Source organism: Anas platyrhynchos, chromosome 14, assembly GCF_047663525.1.
Source record: "Anas platyrhynchos isolate ZD024472 breed Pekin duck chromosome 14, IASCAAS_PekinDuck_T2T, whole genome shotgun sequence".
In the NCBI taxonomy this organism is placed as follows: Eukaryota; Metazoa; Chordata; class Aves; order Anseriformes; family Anatidae; genus Anas; species Anas platyrhynchos.
Genome location: NC_092600.1, coordinates 13,465,863 through 13,487,337, shown reverse-complemented (window position 1 = coordinate 13,487,337; position 21,475 = coordinate 13,465,863). Strand labels below are relative to the sequence as shown.

Here is a 21,475-nt window from a genome sequence, read left to right as displayed (position 1 = left end):
TCATTTTAGGGCTTCCCACTCTTCTCTCCTTCTTCACTCCTTCCCTACCTCTAGTTTTCTCTTTCTGTTATTTTTTCCTTATTTTCATACAGTTCTCCATAACACTTTCCTTAGGCAGAAATTAAATTGGAAGAGGTGTATTTTAGCAACACAGATTCAATTAATAGCACAAGTCACAGTAGTGATATTAGTTTAGATTCATACTAAATACTCAAAACTCACAAATTGATCACAGAACGTTGTTAGTTCTTTTGAAGGGACCAATAAAATAGACCCTTAAACTGAAAAGTTGATTAAAAAAAAAAGTCTGCACATATTTAGTTATTACTGTAGGTCCCTGGCTTGAATAAACTAAACCAACGACTTTTAAAGACAAAGCAGCTTTTAATGTAAAGTGGATTATGGTTTAAGATTTAGTTTGAAATGACATATGACATTAAAAAAATTGATGTAGAGTAGATCTCTTAGTTTATTTTGTGGTGTTTACTTCTCTAGGTGTGAATTATGTGGTACCCAAAACAGGGTTTTATTGCAAATTGTGTTCCCTGTTCTACACAAATGAAGATGTTGCAAAAAAGACCCATTGCAGCAGCCTTCCTCATTATCAAAAGTTGAAGGTAAGGCAAAAACTTGTTCATTTTAAGTGGCGTGATTCTTTCCTGGGGAATAGATCTGAATGAAACCGGACTGAAGAAAAATAAAATAAAAGCTTCCAGGCAGTGGAAATTGGCTTATTCTATAACTTCTAACTCAAGGTAGATATCTCCAAAACTTCATCTTTTGAGAATAACAGACAGGATACACCTTTTAAAAGATGGGTTCCAGCATTTTTTTAATAAACTCTGATTAAAGAGGGCATTCTGATTGGATTAGACTGCAGGCTTAGAGTTAGTGGCGCAAAGTAAATACTGGTGACTCAAATCTCTTCCAGTTGTCCCTTTGAGAGTATTTTTAACCAGTCAACAGAGCTTAAGCTGAATTTACATATTTTTGTTAAAAATCCATATTTGCAACTTCTGATTTTGTGAGCATGTTTTGCAGTTTCTAATTGGATTAGGTATCACATGATTGCATGGCATGAATGGTAATGCTGCTGCTGTATTTTTGTGTACTGTGAGCTGCTTTGAAATACCCCTTCCCGGAAAGGGAAATCCTAAACAAAACTCTTAATTAACGCAGTGTTCACATCAATTGATTTCATGTCAGTCAATTATTGAGCTGAAATCAAAGTCGGTGGGTTCCATAAGGAAGAAGGTGGCGTCTCAGATCTCAAAACGTTTGCTTTCCCTCTTGCAATGCTAGGCAACCCTAAAACAAATGTAGGGCCCTGTATTTGAAAGGCAGGTGGCAAAAATAAGTGTCACAAAGCAAACAACATTATCAAGAATTAGATCAGAAAATCAACTACCATGCAGAATCCTGTAGTAAGAAAACCTCACTTCATCCATCACCCATAGCTTTTTTCTTTTTTATTTTTTTTTCCATTGAGGTACCTGATTTGGGGACTTTTAAGACTTGCTGTATAAGGGGACATGGGGCAAATGATCCAGAGAGTTGTTTACAATTTATTAACTTGAGTATGTAAATTAAATGTGTTCTGATTTGCTTTTTCTGTGGTAGAAATGACTGGTGAATGAGCTGCTCTTGAGTGACTTGTGATGCTGGTGTGGGTTTAAAATTGGGGAGGGAAGGGGAAAATGCATGTTTTGTTTCAGTGGCAAGGCACTTCTCTAGCTGGGATTCTTACTCTCTTTGAGAGTGGTAAGAGTAAATAATTAGATTAATTGATATCGCTACCAAAAACTGAAATGATACCAAATTCCTCAAATTTCCAATGCAACCCTTCTCTAGGGAAGGGAGATGTTTTGTCCCTGGCACTGTAGATGGCTAATTCCAACCAGGTAAGTAGCACAACCACTATTGTGAGTCCATGATGAAGTGGAAAGTAATTCTCTTGGCTTGCCAACCTGTTAGGAAGACACTAATGGCAGGACCACATAAAAGCTTGCAGAGGCTGCCATTTGGATGTTTGCTGTTGGTGAGCAGTGTGCTCAGTATTTTAATGATAACGTAGCACTTGAAAGATCTGCTTCATGACAGCATGTGGAGAAGTGCCAGTCTTGTTTGTTTGACCTCTGCAGTTGGCATTCATAAATTTTACAAAGTGAAAATTGGGTTTATCTTTATGATCTTGATGTCGGGACTGCAAGAAACTCTTAAATGTATCCAAACTATGGTTGGTTTCTTTTAACAGAAAATTCTGGATAAAATGGCAGAAGACCACAGGCAAAAGAAAGAAGCATAAAAGGAAGGACGGATGTAAGGAACAGTGGCTTTGTTTTTAATGTTAATCTTTTTTAAAAGCAGTACAAGTAGTAGATGGAAATACTGTATTCTTTTTTGTTTTAGTGAAATACAGTAGGCATTATAGGTCTATTCATGTGTTAAATGTTGTAGCAAAAAGCATAAGCAGTTAAGTTAATGACAAAAATTTGTTCTTAATGTGGGAATGGCAACAAGTTTTCGTTTTGGCACTTTGAGCTATTAAAGACAAAATATTGCATCTTTGTGGAAAGCTCATCTATGGCGAGAAAATTTCCTTTAAGTGAGATTTACTACTTTCAAGCTTCAAAAATTTGTCTTTCCATTCTCAATAAAAAATAAAAAGTAACACTGTATTTTTTTCATCTAGAACATTCCATATTTCAGTCTGAGCCTAGCAGATACTTAATTTGGAGTGTAAGGCTGTCATTGCATTTCACTTTTGAAAAGTCTTTAAATGTAAGTTGCATTTTTAAATGTTGAATTGCAGTTTCTTTTAATGTCATTGCTGTTATATAGCAAATAGGAAAAGTAGTGATTAGTCAGCTTTACAACTTTGTGATTTTTTTTTTCTAAGCTCTTGATAGACTTTCCTATTTGGCTATACCTTGTATTTTTAGTGGAAAAGTAAATGCCCATTCTCCTCTGACCAGTATTATTTCCTTGAGCTCTTCCTGCTTTTACTTGAATCTTGTAGCTGTCGTACACTTCTGGTATAATCAAAAGCAGCATTTGAGTCCTGAAATGTAAAAAGGTATCTTTATATTCTTCACATGTAATTTTTTCATACCTGCATTTTAAAACTGTTTTTGTTAACCTGGTTTCGTCAAGGATCTTTAGAACTGTGCTCTTAATGTACCTGCACATGTGATATGTGAACAGGAATTTGCATGTGTAACCTGTGTTTATCTGTAGTTTTTGTTATTTACTGCTTATTTGTGAATTCAGGTTACTAAAGTGATTTACCAATAAACAAAGCTAGGCAATGGTAATTTGTTAGAGATGTTTGGCATGTTAACCAGTGTTTACTGAGCTCTTGACTCCCGTGTTCATGGTACCACACTGAAACTCTAGCTCTCTTGAAATTTGCATGTTTTAACACCTGTGATTTTGCAGCTTACTACATAACTTTCCTTTCTCTTTTCTAAAACCTCTTCCATTTCCAAACAAATTAAACTGACTTGTTAAAACACCGGTAGGTATATTCTGATGACGGTTTCATTTCTCAACTTTTATGGTATTCTCATCACAGCTGAAGTACAAACCGCTTCGTGTCTGTAGGAATAAAAATGACTAGGGACAGTTCTTTCAACCTGAGAGTCTTGACCAGCACGGATTCTTCAGTGGCTGAGAATGGTTTTGAAATGTAGCAGGCTCGACGTTTGTGAAGTTAATTTACTTAAATGCATCGAACAGATACAAGATGGTCTATTTTTTGAAGGTATAGTCTTGGTAACTTGTCTCCTCAGTCAGGTACTTTCTGCTCTTGAACACTCACAAAAAAGGAGGCCGTCCTTGCTTTGTGAGAGAATCCAAGTAAAACTGGATAAAAAACATGATAAAAAGTATCTCATACAGTGATGATAGCAACTTCTCTGGGGACTGAACAGGTAGTCATGAAATGTAAGCAGCTGATGTGCAATTTCTTATTTGGATATACTATTTAAATAAATCTTAACATGCAGTGGCTTCTTTCCCCTCTACAAGAATAAGTTACTGCTTTGTACATGACACTCATTAGTGTAACGTGGTTGGACATATTTAGTCTCAAAACTTCTCTGCTGCTTACTTAGGCCCCTAAAAGAAACTGCGCATAACAGAAACCCAGCAGTCAGTTCTGTTGTAACTAACTCACAGCGATGTACTTGGGCCCCTGCTTGCCTGTGATGACACTTGTCATTCATCCATCTCCAAGAGGCTGCTTGGTTCATCACTCAAAGCAGTCATTCAATCTTTGTCAGTCATGCTGCTTATCAAAAGATGATGGATAAATGAATATTTTGAAGGAGAGAGGCAGAATTATGAGGTCCCCTCCTGCAAGCATTTTAACACTATTTCCTTACACCATACACAGCTACAATTAATGCATTGAAGTTGTACGGCTATGTTCTGTTTGTAAAGTAGTATTTCCTTACCTATTGTGATCTCCTTAAATAGCAGAATACCAGTCCAGTGGTCGTGGATCTAGTGTTCGTAGCCTGCGTAAATGCTAACCTGGGTAACTGATTGGGATTAAACTATGCTAAAATGGTAGGTCATGCTTAGTGTCTAAACAAAGAAATCCCAGGCATAAAGGAACTGCAGCATAGTCCCAGTTCAGAGATCACAAGTCTCTGTCTCATTAACTCCAGCTCAGTTCCTGAACTTGGTGGAAGTTGGATCTCTCTAATGTCTGTACTTTCAGAGCCTTGCTGGGCTGTATGGAAGCCTTCAGTACCCGTACACAAGCCCAGTGGTGTGTCCAGGAACTAAGTCAAACCTGTTCTGCTGAAAGGTGTCTCGTTATATGCAAAGGCCCAGGAGAAAATGCATGCATGATGCTAATCTGTGACCAAAAGAAAGCTCTCCTTAACTTGAGGAGAGATGTCAGGAGCATGCTTGGATGGCAGAAGGGTGTGTGGTCTTGCCATGAACTACTTGTGCTTTGGAATAACTGCACCACGAAGGGATGGAGGGGAAATGGAGCAGAACAGGAGCCGTGGTTGTGACAGGCTAGGTGCAGGCTCACTGATCTGGATGCCAGTGATCATGTACAAATTTCAACTCAGAAAAAGAATTTCTGAGGCTGTTTCTTTGCTGCCTGTGTAGTTCAGAGGCAGACCTGAGGCCCTGGGCTTGCTGAACAACAGGCAGTAGAAGCCACCTCTGCTACAGCTGAGAAAGGCACGGGTAAGGGTGGGGTTTGTTAAAGTACAGCTGGACATTGTGAAAATAAGAACAATAATAAAATCCGTATGCAATGCTGCATTCCAGGTGGAATCTACCCTCAGGAAAAAAATAAGTAAACAAACTTTAGGAGTCAGTTAGCCCTTACTAAACTTGGGAAGGAAGGGAAGGGCTGAGGAGGGCAATGCTGACTCGTTACCCTCCGCGTTCCCTGCCTCCTGAGGGGGCAGCCCGCCCGCAGGAGCCTTTCCAGCCCCACAGGTGCTGCTGGGAAAGGGCAGAGCCAAACAGCTGCAGTGATCTGTGCACGTTTGGCAGGTTTTTAACCCTGCAGCCACTCGGATGGACGTTTGCCTATCCCCCAGCATTGCTTCCCGGGTCAGTCAGGGTCAGTGACAGTTTCTGCGCAGCTTTGGCACAGCGCTGCCCGGCTGCTGCCTTCGCTGTTGTGCACACAAAGGGCTTAAGATGGCAGCCCCGGAAGGCAGTGGTTCCCCCCGAGTTTTATTCGGATGATCAGAAGAGAAAAACGCGTTTTGTGGCCCGTTTTTTGTGAGGGGCAGGGTTGTGGCGGGGGGCTCTGTGCAGGTCCCACCTCAGGGCCTTGCTCCCTGCCCCCCCCCCCCCGCCTCCATCCCAGGCGGCGCCACAAGATGGCGGCTTGCCGCCCCGCCAGGACTACACCTCCCGGCATGCCCAGCGCGGCGGCCGGAGCGATGCGCGAAATGGCCGCCGGCCTCCCCCCCAGCGCCTACAACTCCCGGCACGCCCCGCGCCGCCGCCGGCCAACTCGCGGCATCGGCGGCTCACAGGGCCGCGCTGGGCTGGGGGCGTGTCCCGCGCGGCCCCGCAGGTAGCGGAAGTGACCTCACATCCGGCGGGGCTGCGGCGCTGGGAGGGGAGCGGGGCGGCGGGGCCGGCGGCGGGGAGGACGCGGCGCGGGGCGGAGCGCAGCGGGGCGGCGGCGGCGGCGGCTCGGAGCTGGGCGGGCGCACCCGCGGCCTTCCCATCCCTTCCCCTGACCCTCGGAGCAGGTGAGCGGCGCCGCCCGGGATGCGGCCAACGCGGCGGGGTGGGGGGGGCGCCAGCACCGGGGGGAGGCCGCGCGCTCCTCCCCTCACAGCCCTCACAGCGCCTCACGGCCCCTCACGTCCCATCCCCCGGCCCCGTCCCGCCGCCTCCTCCCCGCTCGCGGCGCCCCCCGGCGGCGGCCCCATTGTCTGCGGCGTTCATCCGGGTCCTGCTGGGGAGTGGGGGGGGGGGCGAGGGGGGAGCGGGGCCTGACGGGATCCGGGCCCCCCCCCCCTCAGCGGGGCGGCCCCTTGTGGGCGAACAAAGCCCGCGCGGGGCGGGGGGAGCGGGGCCCGGCCCTGCCTCAGCCCCCGCTCCCCGGCACGCCCCCCCCCCCAAACCGGGGAGCTCCCGGTGTGTGCACCCCCCCCCCCCCCCGTGCCGTGCTCACAAACACCGCCTTGTTTTTGTTTCCTCAAGGCCTTGGAGCTGGGGCTCGCTGTGCGCAACCGGACCCGCCGACCTGCTGTGCCGGAGTAGGTGTTAGCTAAAAGCTGCCTCAGGTTGGTGTTTTGGAAGCTGCGTTTGCAATCCCGAACCCTTTGGGCTCGACCAGGGGGTGGTGCGGGGCTGGCTGCGGGTACAAACACAGCACAGCCCCGGCGTTGTGAGCTCTGCGCTGCCTGCAGAACACACGCACTCAGCCCCGAGTTCTGCTGTTATTGCATGGTTAACGCCTGGATTCTGTTAGTTCCTTAGACAAAAGCCCTGATTTTCAGCCTTTCCTTGTGCACTTACACCGTTCTTTTTGCATCTTCCCACCCGCCCCGTCCCAGGACAGCTCGGGGCTGAGTCTCGCAGCGTTTGGCTGTGGCAGGGCTCTCCTCCATCTTTTCTGTTTCCCAGCACTACTAATGCTGTTTTTTCCTCGTCTTAGTGTCAGGAGCTTTGAGATCCTCTGCTTTCCACCTATTCCCAGATGGAAAATGTATTCCTACTCACGACTCTAGTGTCGCCTGCCACCGTGCCTTGTTTTCTCCAACAGCTTTCTCAGATCGTGCCTTTTTGGAAGGCTGAGGTGGCATTTGGCTCTCCTCAGAGCTGCCTGCATCTAATACTAGCAAACAGATGAGACTGTTCTCATCCTTGTCGAGCACAGAAGGCCAACTGATTTCTATCTTGAAAGGGTGCAGTGGGAAGCTCCACGCAGAGCATTTCATTACGAGTGGCAGAAAATCCAATTACAAGGAGTGCCATGTCTGGGCACTGGCCTGGGGCTCCCTAGCTATTAATGCGGGGTGAGCGTTCACACGTTTGCCTATAAAAACAGATCAGCAGGCGTGGGGCCTCAGCAGATAAACGGCCAGCGTTCAGGCTGAGGCCTTGGGTGCTCACCCGTGAGCAGTAATGGAAAAAGTTGTTTCAGTCCCAATACGAAACGCTGTGCTTCATTTTCCCCTCTCCAAAACCAAAGGGTTCTACCTCAGTGTTTAAGGACTGGGAAAACTGGCCGGTGATTTAACAAATTAACCTCTTGGGCTTTTTTAACGGGGAGGGGTTTTGTTTGTTTTTTAACCTCTGTGAACGTGTCTGGGTGCAGTGGTTGTGTGCAGGAGCTCCCTGGCGTTTGGCCTGAGTACCTTGGGCTGCTCATGCAGCTTCTCACCTCTAGCATATGTTGTTGGTGTGCATAAAATCCAGTGGAATGTTAGTATTGAGATGCACCTCACAAAAGAAAAGGCGAAAAGATGTGCTAACAAAAAAAAATATATTGGCTTTTCAGACTGAGGTCGTTTGTTTGTTTTAGCCCGTACTGTTTGTGAGCCTGTGAGCAGCCAAAGCTGCTTCCAACAGCTTCAGGCTGCAGTTGGGGTGCTGAACGCACCGTCTTTTCCTGTCTCACGTTAAACGCTGCCAGAAATCCTTTGGAAGTTTGTTTTGAGAGAACATCAAAAAGAACTTGTTTGCTGCTGCTGGAATACCCCAGTTTCTGGTCTCATTTGTTGTACTTCCTAGGGAGCTAAACTGACTTCTGTACTCGGGCTTGCCTTTGATTTAAAAACCTCGAGGAGAGCCAAGCAGGCGAGTTCCTTTTTCCTTGTGCTTTTCTTAATTGATCATTTGGATGTGGTGGGTCTCAGCGCTGGTGTTACCAAGAACAAACTGCAGAGTAAATCTTGCCTTAATTCCACAGATATTAGGGCTGATGGCAGCTCCTCTTTCCCTTTGTATTTCAGCACGATAAGCCCTGGCAGTGTAACAGCAACGAGGGCTGTACCTTGGTAGCTGCTTCCCCCAGTAAATCACTTCTGATACGCAGACAACTAGTTCGGGCATTGATTTGAGAATAAAATAGAAATAATTTTTCCTCAGTGCTGTGCTGATTGCCCGTTTTTAGCACACTGTTTGGTCCTAAGCTGAAAATTGTTACCAGTCCCAGACGGCTGTTACAGAAGGAGCGTGGCTTCATGGCTACGTCTAGGTGCTGAGCTACTGGGTGAACCTGTAGGTCATCGTGGTCCCCCTGAAAATACGCCAAAAGGCTAGAAAAGCACCCAAGATTAATTATTGTGATTTAATTCTTTCGTGCTGTTGTCAGGACGTTCAGCGCTGCCGTATCGGTATCTAAAAATACTCGGCTTTGGCAGTATTTATAGTCCTGCTGAAGCACGGTGTAGGAAGAACAATAGGATCACCTCGCTGCAGCACAAGTAAGATTTTCCGTACAGAACCTCAGGTGTCTCTGAGCTTCAATGCCTTGCAAGCCCGATGGACAGGCTGCAAGATAGTTTGTTTTTATTAAAATAAAAGTCTAAATTTGGGTTTTGTCCTGCTTTTAGTCATGGGTAGGTGGAACAAAACGCACTTCCCAGCTCTGCCTTGGCTCCCTGAGCTGCGCTGTCACGGGCTGCGGACACGCAGAAACGCTGAGCGCTCTCCGGACGTGACTCGGGCCACGTTAATGAAGGGGGACGAGAGGCAAGCACGTGCTGTCTGCCACTTCCCAGCGCCTTTACCTGAAGCTTCTCAATCAGGGGGCTTTTGCTAATGAAGAACTTACGCCAAATCGGCTCTGTGAGGAATCAGCACATGATGCTTGCTGCCTGTGGGAGCTTGCAAGCTTCCTGGGCAGTGAAACAGCTGTGAAAATTGGTTCGTGCGATCACAGAATCTGTCCTGTAACCAAATTTGGGTGCTCTAAAAGTTGCACTGGAGTTTCCTGTGCCACGGATACCTGTGGAAGTTCCCCTGAGGTGTTGCTCGCTGACACCGGGCAGCTGATTCCCAGGGGAGTTGGGTAAAACTCAGATGAAAGCTTCAGAATTATTTTTGGAAAACAAAACTTTCCTTTTGTTTCTCGAATGTCACCTTAAATACTCTCTGTCACAAGCATGCGTGATTTCCAAGTTCTCTGACACTTTCATTTGGCCTCGGTGCTTGGCATTTGCTGATTGGGTGAGATTTAATTTGGCAAAGTCCCCTGAATCTGCACACAATGGGCACGGCGCTGCTGGTGCTGCCCCTCGTTCTGGTGTCATTTACACCGTGCTCGCGGGGCAGCCACCTGGAGCCCTCGCAGGGAGCTGCAGCCTTCCCCTGGGCTGGGTTTATGCAGAAGCGGGGCGATGAGCGAATCCGCACGTCTTTAATTACCGCCTTTCTTAATTGCAGACCAGATCAGAGACGCAGCCATGAAAGATCCAAGTCGCAGCAGCACTAGCCCCAGCATCATCAGCGAAGATGTGATTATCAACGGGCACTCCCACGAAGATGACAATCCCTTCGCGGAGTACATGTGGATGGAGAACGAAGAGGAGTTCAACAGGCAGGCAAGTTGCTCCCCTCCGTGGCTGTCCTGTGCCTGGGGTCTGAGGCTGGGAGTCCTTTAGTGCTGGGGTTTTTAGATGGGGGCAGCAGGCTGGTAGGGTTTTCTCCAGCAATAAATTCTTATTTTCTGTAATCTCGGTGAGAAACAGGGGAGGTGCAGAATGTTTAAATGCAGCCATTAACTGCCTCCTGCTGCGGGGAGGAGGAAGCAACGTAGCTGGTGGAATTTAAGGGGCACTTTGGGAAGGGCTGGGCCTGCCAGGCTGCTGAGCTGCTCCGCTGCTGCGTGTGCAGACACGCCGGGGCTGGATGTGCTCAGCTGCCTGCCTGCCTTGCCTGCGGGGTTGTTGCTCACAGGGGAGTTGCTGGACAGAGCTGCGGGGTGACGGTCCCGTCCAGGTTGCTCAATGCTGCATAACTCACAGCTGGTGTTGGCAGCCTGGCTGGGAGGAGGCTTTAACTTCAGCTTCCCCCTTACAGCTGGGCACAGCTGGAGCCTGGGAGCAGCCCCCCTCTCTCCAGTGCCCTTTTCTCCATTGTTACTTGGTTTTTGCACTCACGTCGCTGCCTTCTCTGTGCTCCACTACAGCACGAGCGCGCTGCGGGCTCTGAGGCAGCGCTTGTGGTGTGACTGCAGCCCCCTTCGGGGTGCCAAGCTAATCCCAAATTCAGGCTGCTGACAAAAAGTCCTCTTGTGCGTGTGCCAGGATGGCCGCGGCGTCGCTTCCTGTTCGGTGGGGTTTTCCTCCTGGCTGGAATTAACCTGCAGGGTGTGCAGCACCTGGGGAGTGAGCTGGGGGTTGTGCCGTGGATAAATTGCTTCTCAGCTGTGTTTGGGGTGCGGGACAGGTGGGGGAGGAGAGGAGAATGGGCACAGGCAGACAGACGCCGTGTGCTGGCCTCTCCTCTTGCTGCTGGAGGCACAGCCCTCAGGGGGAAACCGAGCAAGTTAAACGGGCTGGAGAACACAAGTGATCAGTGTCTGTTTTGGGACATTTGGGGAATTAAACACCATTTCCTGCTGCTGCTGTTGGAAGCACCTGTAGGGATGCAACCGTGGAACGAAAACCCTGCAGTCAGGCACCCCCTGTGTAACCCTAGCTCGTGGCCGTGTGCCCACGGCTTCCTTTTCCCCACGCACAGGATGCACGAGGAGGAGGATTGGAGACTGCTGCCCTCTCTGGGGTGCTTTGCTGGGGAAATTAATAAGTCAGTGTCCCAGGTGGGGTTTGAATTGTCCGGACAGCCTCTCAGAGCAGTCTGTAATGAGTCCCAACGCCCTAGGAGCTGTGCCTCTGGAGCACGAAGCGAGCTGGTGCTTGTGTTTGACCCGAGGCACAGGGGACCAGGATTTTATGGGAATCCTCAACTCTGACAGTGCCTTCTGGAATGTTAATTTCCACTTCAGGATTGAGTGCGTTTGATTTCAGAGTGAAAGATAAATAGGTAAACTTGTTTAAGCTTCCACTGAACAAACTTTAAATCTTTTCTGATTCCTTTTTCCCCCTGTGTCCGGCAAGTCGTTTGCATCAGCTTTTGTTTCCCTGCTTTCCACCCTGGAGTACCGTGATACAGGACACGGGAAATGTGTCAGCATCAACACCCCCCGAAGCTCGTTCACTGAACAACCAAACAGAGCTTCCCTTTAATCTTTGCTGTGCGTGTCGGTTCTGCCTCAGTTGATTTATCCTGCTTTTGGGACTGCAGGTCAGCATTCCTAGTGACTGCCAACATCGTGTGGAGTTCCTTACAGCTGCGCTGTGTGAACACAACCATAGGAGATGCTGCCTGTTCCCTGCTCCCAGTGACAGGCAGTCGTTTTTCTTCCCCTCAAGAGCCTTGCAGGACACTTCTCTGCGGAGTGTGCTGCAGGCTGGATGTGTTGCCCCTGGTTCCCTTCCTCGTGCTTCCAGCGGGCTCAGCCCAGGCTGGCTGGCACAGCTGGCATTTCCCCTTGAACGGGCGTGCTGCTGCCTGTGCTCGTTAACAAGCTCTCCGTGGTAAGTGTGCAAACTGAACAGCCAGGGCTGCCGTTCCCTTCCAGCTGCGAGTTCCAGAGACAACACACTTTCTGACGTGAAAAAAATCAGAGCTGCCTGCCTTCCTGCAGCACGGGCACGGCATTCTGCCAGGTGTCCCGTGGTGTAGCTAGAAAGAGGGTCGGTTTTAGGTACAAAAAGCTCGAAGACACGAGTCTTCAATAGCTTTGTTGATGAAGCAGCTTCTTCTTGTTCTGTAGATCGAAGAGGAGTTGTGGGAAGAAGAGTTTATTGAGCGCTGTTTCCAGGAGATGCTGGAAGAAGAGGAGGAGCACGAGTGGTTTATTCCAGCCCGTGATCTCCCACAAACAATGGATCAAATCCAGGACCAGTTCAATGACCTTGTTATCAGTGACAGCTCATCACTGGAGGATCTGGTGGTAAATTCAGTTTCTGATCATTATATTTCCATAACTTCACACCTCTCTTTGTCCAGGGTTGATTTTTCTTGCTGTTAATGGCAGCAGAAAACCCTTTATGTGTGGGCCGGGGACTCTGAAGCCACGTGTGGCTGTGGTGGAGGGGGAAGCGTGGAAGGGCTGCGTAAGGTGTGCTTCCTCGGGTGACAGAACCTCTTCTGTGCCTTTCTGCCATACCCCTGTGGTGCTTCTCCTCGGCCATGGCATAAATTCAAGCGGGTTTGGGTATGCATGCTATGTTGTGAAGGGAAGGTGGTGAGTGGAGCGTGCTGGCTGCGAGGTGCCATGGGAGGACTGTAAAAGTTTAGTTCAGCATCTGTCAACACTTAGGTACAAATCATTCTGAGGTCTGATCTGGACCACACGTACCACAGCAGAACTCTTTATAGAAGTTTTAAGGAAGAGGGAAGCAGCTAAACGTATTATTTCCCTCTATTCCTGCTGTATGGCTTTTTAGTCTAGAGCTTAACTGAAAGGAAAGGGCAGTGGGCACGCATTTTTCCCGAATGCAATGCAGAGTTGCTGATGTAGGTGGTACAAGAAGCACAGTCACAGCACACACTGCTGTGAGATTCAGATGCAGGCACACAAACCTTCCCAAGCTTAAGCAGCTTAGACCCAAGAACATAAAAGCCTAATCCTCCGTTCCTTTTTTAATGGTAAATAGCTCGTTTTGGAGGTGCTGTCTCCCCACCTTGAACTGCAGATCCTTGCAGAGCAGCTGCTTGCCAAGTGGGAGGACGGGGTAGTCACAGACACCGAAATGAAACAGTGCGGTGCTCATACATGTTGAATTCCCAGAAGTGGCTTAAGTTCCTGGAGCAAGTCTCTTCTTGCTTAAATAAGCAAGATCTAAAAACCTCGTGGCACGTTTAACAGCTTAACTACAGAAAAAGCTATTTCAGCATTCACTGACGTTGCGGGTCCTGGTGCATGCCTGTGGTTTTCGTGTTTGTTTCCCGTTCACTGAGCCCTCCACTGACTGAAACAGCCAGGTGGTGCTAGTGGAGGATCAGGTACTAGCACAGAGTGGGCTTTTCTCATGAGCACGGAGATTTTAGCATATGCAGAAACCGTGTTGTGTGCCTGACTGTAACTCTGAATGTTCTCTAAACGTTCCTCATGCCGCCCGCCTGGAATTGTGTTCGGTTTGGGAGTGGAGGATGAAAATAACGATTCAACTGGAGTTCTGTTTTTCCCTTCCTCAGGTCAAGAGTAATCTGAATCCAAACGCAAAGGAGTTTGTTCCTGGGGTGAAGTACTTAAATATTTGAGTAGACTGGGCCCTCTTTTGGTGGATGTAGCACAATTTCCACACTGTGAAGCCAGTATTAGAAGATTTAATTGTAAAAGCTCTCTCTTCTTGTCACTGTGTTACACTTATGCATTGCCAAAGTTTTGTTAGTCTTGCATGCTCAATAAAAGTGCTGAGACTGTTATTAAGTAAATCTGTCAAAAGTTTAATGGAAACATAATTGGACCCTGGCTCTCTGCAAAGGAGACAGTGAGGTAGGAAGCACCAGTCAAGTTGAGACAAAGTACCACATTTATAAAAACCTTCTGCAGACTCTGTCTTTTTAAATAGGACTTGCAATTTGCTTTGGATGGTCTGTTTTTAACTAAAGATGTGTTAACTGGTGCTAGTTTGCACCTGATAATGCCTTAACTTTAAAACGAAAGCAAGGTTATCTGATTGTTATGCAAATTAGCTAACTTTCCTTTGAACTATCAGTATTGTTACTAATGTTACTTTTTTCCCCTTAAAAAAGAATTCATGCTTCTTTTAAGCAGCGTGAGCTTTAACAGAAATTTTACAGACCTGTACAGAGTCGTAGATCTCAGCTACTGAACTAACATCCAAGTGATCGGAAGGAAGAAATTCCCTGTACTTGCAGTGTGTTATCATGTTAGAAATGTTTCACTTCCTAATTATGTTAAAGGACATGTGAGTTTCATCACAATTTCTTCCAAGAACCCGGATACATACATAGCACTGCCTATGTAACTTTTAGCTTACAACTTTATTATAGCTGGATTTAACCGAGAAAACCCTAGCATTAGTGATTTGAGTGGTGCTTTTTTCCCTTGCTTTGTTTAATCATCACTACACAATAGTCTACAGCACAATGACTTTTTTTTTTTTCTTTTAATAAAGCTAGAACAGTTTTGGCTTCTTAAACTTCATATTTGGGTAGGTTAAGCTGCCATACGTGTTCAGTGTGAATAGTGTTTAAGTTGAAAATATTGTAAAAAAATTATATTTTTTCAAAAATATTTAAAAAAATAAATAATAGTAGAAATGATTTGGTGGCTGTCTCATCAATCTGCATCTCACCTGGAATCTCATCCGGCAGGGGGAAGGGATGACGTGCTGCTGCGCATCAGGGACGGTGCCCATAGGGCTGGATAACCCCAAGTGATCCGAGCTCGGGCTCTGGCTGCTCTTTTCTGTCCTCTGCCTGCTCTGCGTGTTTTTCTGGCCATAGTTTCCTTCGTTCTCATCACTGCTAATCCTAGTTCAGCCCCACTGTTTCTGGCAGCACAGGAAGTCCCAGTTAGCAGCTGATGGCACTATATAAAACTGCTGCCTGACGCAGGCTTTGGGAGGCTTTGGCAGGGCAGCTGCTGGAGCCGGGGTGCTGTCGGTGGCCGTTCTCCCTGCACAAACCCCACAGAGCTGCAGGAAGGGCTGAGCGAGCTGCGGGGTGCCCACAGGGGTCAGGTCACATCCAGCAGCCCTCAGGTAGGGGTCTGAGCCACTCCCGTGTCACAACGTGCTGCTGTGTTTATGTACTGTTGTTTTTGTAAGCCGTGGGTAAGCCCGATGGAAACATGTCAGAGATCACAGGGTGCTGCAGAACAGGAAGAGTGAGGCGCTGCCTTTGCTCTGCTCTTAGCTTCCTACATAACCACTTGGCTTTGCTGCCAGTCTCGCTCCAGCTGGAAAATCTGCTCTCCTGAGGAATCCAGTCAGACAACTCCTTTTTCTGCTGCTCTGCAGCATCCAAAAATTTCTCCCAGCTTCCCTGCTGAGCGTTCCCTCCCCTGGCTTTCCCTGCTGGCCTTCCTAGAAGTAACAAACCTCCCCCGGTGTTTCTCCTGACTTTAGAAACTGCTTAAACTCGAGCACCTACATGCAGAGGGTCAGGAGGTAGCATCCTACCATGCTACAGCTGATTTTAGCCAAAGCTGGGGTCCCTCCCGAGGACCCCTGCAGAGCTGGCGGCGTTTGCTTTCCCTGCCCTTGTCCCTGAGCTTCCTCTGGGACTTCTCAGCCCCCGTGCAGTCGGCTCGGGGTGAGCGGCAGCTGAATGCTTCAGCTGGGAGCTGGCGTGGTGAGAAGCAGCCAGGCTTGCTGCGGTTTGTTTTGGTGCTTTGTTTTCATCCCAGGCAACTGCACAATCCGGAACGGTTTATTAAAGAGCCGAGCTTACTGATGGTGTCTGCAGGGATCCTGGAGGCGGCAGGTAGGAGAGGGGAAGGTGCCACGGGGCTGCTCTCAGCCAGGAGCTCATCTAATGAGGTGTTTGGGGCGATCCCTTGCTCTCAGCATCAGCCCTGGACTGAAACCAGAGCAGGGGGCTGGCTGCTGCCTTCTAGGAGCCGCTGGGTCCGAATTGTTTGCTGTCTGGCTGGGCTGGCGTTAACTCCATCGCAGTCCCTGGAGTGCTGAGTCTGGGGTTTGTGACCCAGACAAGGCTGGCACGCAGCCTCAAGGCTTCCCCTTTCCCTTGCTCAGCCCACACCCACACCTCTTGTGGGCAAGACGCTGGCAGGGGACTCAGCCAGCACAGCTGGCCAAGGGATACAGCACGCCACGTAGCATCACCCTCAGCCTGAGAACTGGGACGGGATGGGACGGGACGGGACGGGACGGGGAGGTTCTCCCATTGCTCCAAGCCCCTGGGAGGCGGCGACTCATTGTACTTGCATCACCTGGGACTTCGTGTTAGTGTTTTTTTTTTTTTTTTTTTTTTTTTTTTTTTTACCTCCTTTCTTTCTTCACTTACACTTACTCACTTATTAAACTGCCCTTACTTTCACCTGTGAATTTTCCTTTGCTCTGTGTGGGGTGGGAGGGAGGGAGGGAGGGAGCGGCTGTCGCAGTGCTCAGCTCCCACCTGGGTCCGTAGCCGTGTCTGGGTAGCCCAGCGCTGCCTTCACCTTTGGGTTTTGGGGCTAAACCCCAACCTGAGCCCAGAAGCTGGGCTGGGCTGTCAGCAGGAGGCTGTCCTCTGCCTTCTGGCACCCTGCAGGGTGGTTCCCTCTGAAGCCTTGAAAATGCAGAAGGGACGAGGGAATGGTGCAGGAAACAACAAAAACACCTCTGGGGCAAGTGGGTTTGGATGTTTTTTTTTTTAATGCAGAATCTTAAAACAGAGCGGTCTGATCGCTGCACCCAGCACAGAGCCAACTGCACCCACTGCAGCCCTGCTGCAGCCAAGGGCGTGGTGTCAAAATCCTTGGCCCTGGCCGGTCCCAGCGCCCCTGGTTGGAGCTGCCGGGCTTCAGCAAAGCTTGGAACACCCCAAACCAGCGGGAGGCTGAGCTGGGGCAAGCACTTGGGGCCGCTGGTGCTGAGGCCGGTGCCTGGGGAGCCCCCAGGATGGGCTCTGCACACTAGATTCAGCTAAAGCCAAGCCAGCGCCGTCCCCAAAAAGCAACCAAATTCCCCCAGCCCCGCGTTCGGGGAAAGAAGCTTCGGCGGGGGATGCTGGCAGCCCCCCAGCGATGCTGCCGGGTGCGACCCCGGGCTCTCGGCTCGGCTCTTCCCCGCCCCGTGCCCTCCAGCAGTGGGGCCGAGGCGCCGGGTGCCGCTCACACCTTGGTGCAGACGACGAGGCCGTCGGTGCCCTCCTGCGCGCCCTCGGCCACCGCCGCGCGGCTTTTGCCCGGCCGCCAGCTGAAGCCGGTGAAGAGCGGGCAGATGGGCACGTGGCGCAGCCAGCGGCACCGCCGCACCGTGCCCATCCCGAAGGGGAAGTCGTAGCTCCTCAGGCTGGCCGAGGACGTGCTGTCGGCGTGGGCGCCCGCCTTCCACTGCACCAGTCCCCGCTCCTCGCGCGTCCCTGCGGGCAGCCACAGCCGCCGTGCACCCCAGCACGCCCACACCGAGCCCCCCGGCTCCCGGCCCGGTTTGCTTTAATTACCCGGGATGGTGTTGTCCAGGATGAAGGCGAGGGAGCCCCCCACAAACATCTCGGTCGTCAGCAGCACCGTCAGGATCTGGTCCAGCTCAGCGACGCCTGCGGGAGGGCAGGGGCTGAGCGGGCACAGCGGGGAGCAGAGGGGACATCTGGCACGGGGTGACCCAGGCTGGTCAAGGTGCCTCGAGGTGTCACTGCCCACTGCAAGCTCTCCTCTGCCGCTCTGAGGGTCACTGAGTTTTCAGATTAACTACGTAAATCCTACCTTGCAGCTGTTGTCCCATTTAAGTCATATTTTTTCCCTATAAATGCACTTAACACCATGGGTTGGTGAGCAGAGCAGGGTCTGACGTGAGGATGCACGGACCGAGAGATTTGCCCTGCTCGCCCTGAGCACCCTCACCCGGGAATGTGCTGGTGGCAAACCAAGAAAAAGGCTTTTAGCCGGGGGCAGTACCTGTGTTAATGGCCTTGGGGTTGGAATCCAGGTAGTTGGGCAGCGTCAGCCCGAAAAACATGGAGAAGCCCAGCACGAAGAGGTTGCGGGAGGAATTCATGTCGACAAACTGCAGGTTGGAGAGGCCGACGGCCGTGATCATGCCTGCAAGCAGAGACGTGGCCGTGTCTGCCTTCGGGGCGCGCTGCTGGGCCTGGTGCAGCTTGCTCCGACCCAGCTGCCGCTCGGCACAGCTCAGATCTCATCCATGGCTTTGCATCCCTCGGGCTCCTCGGTCGAAGCTGGGCTGGCACACACAGCACCCAGATCCCCGGGGAAATGTCCCGACACCGCTTCAGCGGCGCTTCGGGCGGCGCGGTTACCGAACAGCGTGCAGAACATCCCGCCCAGGATGGGGTCTGGCAGCGATGCGAACAGCGCCGTGAACTTGCCGATGGTCCCCAGGACGATCATGATCCCGGCGCCGTACTGGATCACCCTCCTGCTCCCCACCTGCCCGGGGACAGGGGCAGTGTGTGGCCGCGGCTGTCTCCACGCCCAGCCGGGGACCCGTGCGGGGTGCGGGCTGTACCTTGGTGATGCCCAGCACCCCGATGTTGGGGCTGGAGGAGGTGGAGCCGTTGCCGGTTCCCAGCAGCCCCGCGATGATGCAGGAGATGCCCTCGGTGAAAATGCCCCTGGGGGACGAACAGGAGGGGACATCCCTTGGGGTGGGTGGTGGGGACGTACCCGGAGGTGCCGGGACGAGGAGGAGGAGGCCCGGTACCACCGGGGAACCAGGGCACAAAGCAGCCAAGGGTGCAGGTTTGGAGCCAGGCACAGGCAGAAGGCAGCTGCCGGGGCTCAGAGCAGTGTCCCCATCCCTGTCCCCGTCCCCATGGCGCTGGCTGTACCTGTTGATGGCGTGCACCGGGGGAGCGGGCGCCCCCGCCAGCCGCGCGCAGGAGTAGTAATCCCCGATGGACTCGATGATGCCGGCCAGCGTGGCGCTGAACATGCCCAGCACGGCCGCCGAGGTCACCGTGGGCAGCCCCCACTGACCTGCCGAGGGGACACGCCACCGCTCTGGGGACCCGGCACCGCTCCCGGGGGGGACCCCTGGTGCTCCCCGGCCATGCTGCGCCTGCTCCCCGCACCCTGCCCACGGTGCAGCCGTGGGGCACCCGCGTGCGCTGGCACTCACAGGGGTAGGGGACACGGAACCAGGGTGCCACCGAGAGGATCTCCCCGCGCGCGTCCGTCCTGGCCTTGTAGCCGTACTCCTCGGGGCTGCTGGGGAAGACGCCGGTGCGCGTCAGCAGGTAGCAGAGCAGCCACACCACCATGATGGCCAGGATGATCTGCGGGCAGCGGCCAGGTGTCGCACGGGGATGGGGACACCCCCAGCATCGCTCCCCAAAAGCCCCCCCGTCCTGTCCCGTGCCCCTACTGGGAACATCTTGAAGATCTGCACGCGCAGCAGGACGAAGCCCCGTCCCCAGCGGTAGCCGGGCAGGCGGATGGTGACGTTCCTCAGGTACTGGGCGAAGAGGACGATGAGGACGATGGACCTGGGGAGAGCGGCGCTCCCTGAGGGCCACCGGCGCGCCACCGGTGCCACCCGCGCGAGGTGGCACGAGGGCCCCAAAAACCTGCCCCCGTTCCCTGTGCCCGTGGCCCTACAGCGCCGCGATGCCCCAGTGCGAGCCGGCCCGCTCGCCGGCAGCCTGGAAGACGGAGAGGCCGATGAGGGCGACGGTGGGGGTGACGGTCAGCGGCCCGATGTAGCTGAGCAGCGCCCCGGGGAGCCCCAGCAGCCCGATCACCACCTCCACCAGGCTGGACACCACGATGGCCCCCTGGATCTGCAGGGGGACGGTGACACGTGAAAGGGGGGTCCTGGGGGCTCCGGGGTGGGCACTGGGGGGGGGGGTCCGGGCCGTACCTCTCGCATGCGGGGCTGCCAGATGTGGGAGGTGTTGAGCGGCAGCGTCCAGTTGCCATAGATCTCCTCTGGGGATGGAGGAGGGGGGAGGTGAGCCCCCGGGGACCCCCAGGAGACGGTGTCCCCCCCCTGGAAGCACCACCCGGCCCTACCTTCAGGCGGGCAGCGCCACTTCTCCAGCGCCAGGATGGACTTGGCGGGGACGAGGAAGGCCAGAGCGCTCGCCTGGAACAGGGGCAGCCTGGGGACCAGAGGGGACGCCTGCACCCAGCGGCACGGGGACGGGGTCCCAGCGGTGTCGGCGGGGCCGTCCCCTACCTGATGCCCACGGTGGTCTGGATGAGGGTGGTGATGCCCACGCAGGTGAAGATGGTGCCGATGAGGTAGCTGACGGTGAGCTGGTCCTTGCCCACGCACAGGCTCTCGGCCAGCAGGAAGGGGACGGCGATGGTGCCGCTGAAGCAGGTCAGGTAATGCTGGGGACATGGCGGGGAGGAGGGGGGGACACGCACTCAGCAGGGACCAGGGGTGCCTTTGGGGGGATGTTTGGGGCCGGCACCGTACCTGGAAGCCCAGCAGGATGCAGAGGTACCAGGGGGGCACGTCCTCGATCTTGTAGAGCATGTCGAACTGCTGCCGGGCTGGGGGGGGGACGGCATCCACCGCGGGGCCCTGGCGTGGGGGGACACAGCTGAAGGGGCAGCGCTGTCCCCGCTGCCAGCCCCGCGGGAGCCCTCGGGGATGGGGACGGAGCCGTGGGGGCTCGGTGCTCACCCTGCCCGTCCCGTGGGGACGCGGGGGGCCGGCGGGGACACGGGCGAGGGCAGGGCTGGCGTCCTGGCAGGCAGGGAGAGGCAGCAGGCGGGTCAGCGTCCTGCCGGGCGAGCCATGGGAACGGGGCAGTGGCCTCCTGGGGACACTGGGGACGCAGGGACATCGCCCGGACACCCCCGGCAGGGCTGTGGGCCCCCTGCTCCGAGAGCTGCAGCGGGGGCGTCCCAAGCGCACAAACCCCGCTGGGGTCCCCACAGTGCTGGGGGTACTGCAGCATCCCACGGGTACCGGGAAGGTGGCGAGCCCCTGCTTCAGCATCCCGCCTTGTCCCCAGTGTGTCCCCCTGGTCCTGGGCTTCACCGACCTCCCTCAACCTCCTCCCCCAAATCCTTTGCCACCTGCATCTAGCTCACCACCCTGAGGGGGCTGCTTTTTGGGGTGTCACCTCCCCCTGCCTCCTGCCCCCCGCGGTGCCCCTGGCGATGGGGTCAGGGTGAAGGGGGATGAGGACAGAGCCGCGGTCACCTGGGGCTGGGGCTGGGGCAGGTCTCCCGAGTGGGTCCCCATCCTGGGCGGCGCAGGGATGTCACCGCGCAGTGTCTTTTATGGCGACGAGGAGGACTTTAGTCCGCGGGTTGTGAAACTGAGGAGTGCAGCGGCAGCAGGGG

General features: G+C 52.6%; 3 protein-coding genes across 17 annotated transcripts in view; 2 read left to right on the top strand and 1 right to left on the bottom strand.

Annotated features, from left to right (window-relative positions):
• MATR3 (matrin 3) overlaps window positions 1-3,314 on the top strand; it is a 30,132-nt gene extending 26,818 nt beyond the window's left edge. For 12 of the 13 annotated variants that reach the window (XM_027468417.3, XM_072023410.1, XM_072023408.1 and 9 more), the window contains 2 exons: window positions 496-617; window positions 2,255-3,314. In XM_027468417.3, the coding sequence (XP_027324218.1) occupies window positions 496-617; window positions 2,255-2,305 (173 nt within the window). In that variant the 3' untranslated portion in view covers window positions 2,306-3,314. The remainder of the gene's footprint in view (window positions 1-495; window positions 618-2,254) is intronic. The other variant, XM_027468415.3, reaches the window with a different exon arrangement.
• A 2,786-nt stretch (window positions 3,315-6,100) lies between these two features.
• Window positions 6,101-14,808, top strand: PAIP2 (poly(A) binding protein interacting protein 2). 2 transcript variants are annotated; one of them, XM_027468424.3, is made up of 5 exons: window positions 6,101-6,242; window positions 6,700-6,782; window positions 9,892-10,049; window positions 12,287-12,466; window positions 13,714-14,808. In XM_027468424.3, the coding sequence occupies exons 3-5, from the start codon at window positions 9,912-9,914 to the stop codon at window positions 13,777-13,779; spliced, it is 384 nt and encodes a 127-aa protein (XP_027324225.1). In that variant the 5' UTR covers window positions 6,101-6,242; window positions 6,700-6,782; window positions 9,892-9,911; the 3' UTR covers window positions 13,780-14,808. The 2 variants fall into 2 exon arrangements, with proteins under 2 accessions (XP_027324225.1, XP_038042571.1); XM_038186643.2 differs by lacking the exon at window positions 6,700-6,782 and having other exon boundaries at window positions 6,108-6,242.
• A 2,038-nt stretch (window positions 14,809-16,846) lies between these two features.
• On the bottom strand, window positions 16,847-21,473 carry SLC23A1 (solute carrier family 23 member 1). Of its 2 annotated transcripts, XM_072023391.1 has the most exons (15): window positions 21,333-21,473; window positions 20,808-20,870; window positions 20,598-20,705; window positions 20,352-20,509; window positions 20,186-20,274; window positions 20,034-20,101; window positions 19,772-19,953; window positions 19,539-19,659; window positions 19,293-19,449; window positions 19,003-19,150; window positions 18,681-18,786; window positions 18,472-18,601; window positions 18,110-18,253; window positions 17,656-17,751; window positions 16,847-17,574 (listed from the first exon to the last, which is right to left on the bottom strand). In XM_072023391.1, the coding sequence occupies exons 1-15, from the start codon at window positions 21,372-21,374 to the stop codon at window positions 17,324-17,326; spliced, it is 1,863 nt and encodes a 620-aa protein (XP_071879492.1). In that variant the 5' UTR covers window positions 21,375-21,473; the 3' UTR covers window positions 16,847-17,323. The 2 variants fall into 2 exon arrangements, with proteins under 2 accessions (XP_071879492.1, XP_038042307.1); XM_038186379.2 differs by lacking the exon at window positions 20,808-20,870 and having other exon boundaries at window positions 21,333-21,467.
• Between the last annotated feature and the right edge of the window lie 2 nt (window positions 21,474-21,475).

Bases quoted from the DNA above. Each gene is read 5' to 3' on its own strand.
- PAIP2 (XM_027468424.3), top strand. From the start codon at position 9,912: ATGAAAGATCCAAGTCGCAGCAGCACTAGCCCCAGCATCATCAGCGAA. The intron at 10,050-12,286 runs GCAAGTTGCTCC...CTTGTTCTGTAG, and splicing joins AAGAGGAGTTCAACAGGCAG to ATCGAAGAGGAGTTGTGGGA. The intron at 12,467-13,713 runs GTAAATTCAGTT...TCCCTTCCTCAG, and splicing joins CATCACTGGAGGATCTGGTG to GTCAAGAGTAATCTGAATCC.
- SLC23A1 (XM_072023391.1), bottom strand. From the start codon at position 21,374: ATGGGGACCCACTCGGGAGACCTGCCCCAGCCCCAGCCCCAG. The intron at 18,787-19,002 runs GTACAGCCAGCG...TTCGTCCCCCAG, and splicing joins CCGGTGCACGCCATCAACAG to GGGCATTTTCACCGAGGGCA. The intron at 17,575-17,655 runs GTAATTAAAGCA...GGCTGCCCGCAG, and splicing joins CCTGGACAACACCATCCCGG to GGACGCGCGAGGAGCGGGGA.